Source organism: Saccostrea echinata, unplaced genomic scaffold (assembly GCF_033153115.1).
Source record: "Saccostrea echinata isolate AGI-Se365-2 ecotype Australia unplaced genomic scaffold, CSIRO_AGI_Sech_v1 ptg000002l, whole genome shotgun sequence".
Taxonomy (NCBI): Eukaryota; Metazoa; Mollusca; class Bivalvia; order Ostreida; family Ostreidae; genus Saccostrea; species Saccostrea echinata.
The window spans coordinates 14,599,081-14,601,755 of record NW_026889751.1 but is presented as its reverse complement, the minus strand read 5'-3'; the positions used below and the strand labels follow the sequence as shown (position 1 = coordinate 14,601,755).

Sequence of the window (2,675 nt, the reverse complement as noted above, 5' to 3'; positions counted from 1 at the left end):
AACTTGATTTTCGAACAATAAATGATGACAACAGCAACAAGTGTATTCTGGCCCATTCCTTACACTTTCCTTAAATATTTTGACAGCTTCATCTTCGTCTTCTAGTTTCAATTTCGTTGGTTGTCTCTGTTTTAGCACATTTTCCTTCTTGCATTTCTTTGCATCAGCACTAAAGTGGTATTTTACCTCATTAGCTGCCTTCAGCATATTCCTATGTTCTTCATCTTTCTTGTACTTTTCTGAACTTCTTTTTTTAACATCTGCTCTATGTTTTTCATCTTTCTTGTACTTTTCTGTACTTCTTTTTTTAACATCTGCTCTATGTTTTTCATCTTTCTTGTACTTTTCTGTACTTCTTTTAATATCTACTCTATGTTCTTTATCTTTCTTGTACTTTTCTGAACTTCTTTTTATAACATCTGCTCTATGTTCTTCATCTTTCTTGTACTTTTCTGTTCTGCATGTGCTATAATTTGGGAAGCACATACTTGGAACAAAGATTGCTTATGATCCACCAGTTTGAGATAACATTGTACTAAACTGGCAGAAGTTGCAAAATTCGTGCCTGGGTTATAAATTTATAAGGGGTGAGAGGAACACAGGAAACTTTTTCATAAAACAAATTGCTTGAGATGGGCTTGTCCTGACCTTGAACAAAGGTTTTTTCCGGCGACTTCAAGGCCAATGGCAGATAAATATTAATTTTTTTCCCATGCAATAACTTTGTAATATAAAATCACTGAAAGCTTTTACTTAATACAGAGATTACTTATTACTTCAAGCCTATCAACTTGTCCACTGGAAATCCTTCTCTTGTGATGTTTGATTTAGAGACCACAGATCTGAGTAAGATTATTACAAGAAAATGTTACACATAGCTTCAATTTCCAAAGTGTGAGCAGTTGTAGCTAAACCCCCTCCCCCCATTCCTGAATTTGAAAAAAAAAAACAGAAATTAAACAAAATAAAAAAAAGCTTTCTTACTGAAAGTTGGACACCGGCCACAATGAGAATTGACAAGGAACAAAACTATCAGTATATTTCTTTGAAGGGGATCGGGGCAAGTTGAACATAATAAATATTGATAAGCAAACGTATTTTTAACTTTATTACACAAAAATATATAAAACAATTGAAATGTATTTTTTTTTTTGCATTTCTTTATTCAATTCAGTTCGAGAAAGACAGATGCCGCATATCACACAGCTTGCTGCAGTTGAATTGGAAACTGGATCTGTTTATAATACCTACATTCTTCCGAAGGTGCCCATTACAGAGGAGGCAATGAATACGACTGGTATTGTTGTAAATTCAGATTTAGAGAAAATGACTGCCCACGGAGAAGTTGATGCTGTGAACATTACATCTGCACTGACAGATTTTTTGACATGGTTGAAGAATTTTTCGAATGTTATTTTGGTAGCACGCAATGGAAGGAAATTTGATTTTCCTGTTCTGATGAGTACATTACATTGTCTGAAAATGACAAACATGCTACTTTCCACAGTTTCTGGTTTTGTCGACTCACTTGGTGTTTTTAAGAAAGCCTTTACTGGTCAGCCAAACTACAAACAGGAGACCTTGGTAAAGACAGTGTTAAACACCACATACACTGCTCATGATGCCACTGAAGATGTTAAAACATTAGGAATGTTGATAAAGCAGACCAAGTTATCAGGTCCAAAAGTTTTACATTTCAGTTTTCCACCAATTGCTGTACATCAAAGCCTTTTTTCAGCAACGAGAAATCAAAAAAATATAACTTCATTGCATGTTCTAATTGCGAAAGGTATTGTGAAACATAACACGGCAGAAAACATTGCAGGTTCTGTATTAAACTTGTCATACCTTCACAGAATATTTCAGAGAGATGGTGAGGATGGACTAAGAGCTACATTTTCACAGAAAACCTCTGATGGCCAGCCGCTAGTTTCCTCTGCAAAACGCGTTCTAGACTCTGTAATTCCAAAACTTGTGGAATATTTTGAGAAACAAGATGAAAAATGACTGGTGTGAAATTGCAGAAAGTATTTTGTAAATATTTTACAAACAGATTAGGATGTTCTATTAGCTATCAGAATGAATTGAATATATTACATGTAGCTGTCGAAACGAATTGAATATGTACATTACTCTTTGTTGTCTATAGTAATTTTGATTTCAAAATGTTAAAAAAAGTATAAGGTCAAGGTCAAATACAAATATGAAAAACAATATGAAGTTGATAGTTATGATTGTATTAAAGTGTTACAGTGCTTTTGACTTTGCCATATGTCATGATAGTATATGTTCAAAGACCAAAATTGTTCAAAACGAAGGTTGGTTACAAAGTCCTTACTTATTTAAAGGTCATTGTCAAGGTCGACGTCAAAGTCATAGTAAAACACTTTATACTGTCACTTATTACATTGCCTCTACATTGAAGTTGTGATGCTATATTTCTTTTGTTATGATATACGTGTTTGTATATTTGTTAACCAAAATGTGATTTTGAAAATTTGGGGGAGGGGGGGGGGGTAGGGTTAGAAAATTGTTTAAAAAAAATTATAATCCGTGGTAAAAGTTTTCAAACTTGCTTTTATTTTTATTATCATATAGTATAGAATGTATTTATAGCAAAATTTCCTATGTCAATTTTTTTTATTTTCCTTATAGGAGTGTTTACATGATCATAT

At 33.2% G+C, this 2,675-nt stretch overlaps 1 protein-coding gene across 1 annotated transcript; it reads left to right on the top strand.

Moving 5' to 3' along the window:
* Nucleotides 1–782: 782 nt before the first annotated feature.
* LOC133178059 (uncharacterized) lies at nt 783–2,007 on the top strand. Its single transcript, XM_061312826.1, has 2 exons — nt 783–846; nt 1,175–2,007. Exons 1-2 carry the CDS (start codon nt 819–821, stop codon nt 2,005–2,007), a joined length of 861 nt encoding a protein of 286 aa, XP_061168810.1. The 5' UTR covers nt 783–818.
* Nucleotides 2,008–2,675: the final 668 nt, after the last annotated feature.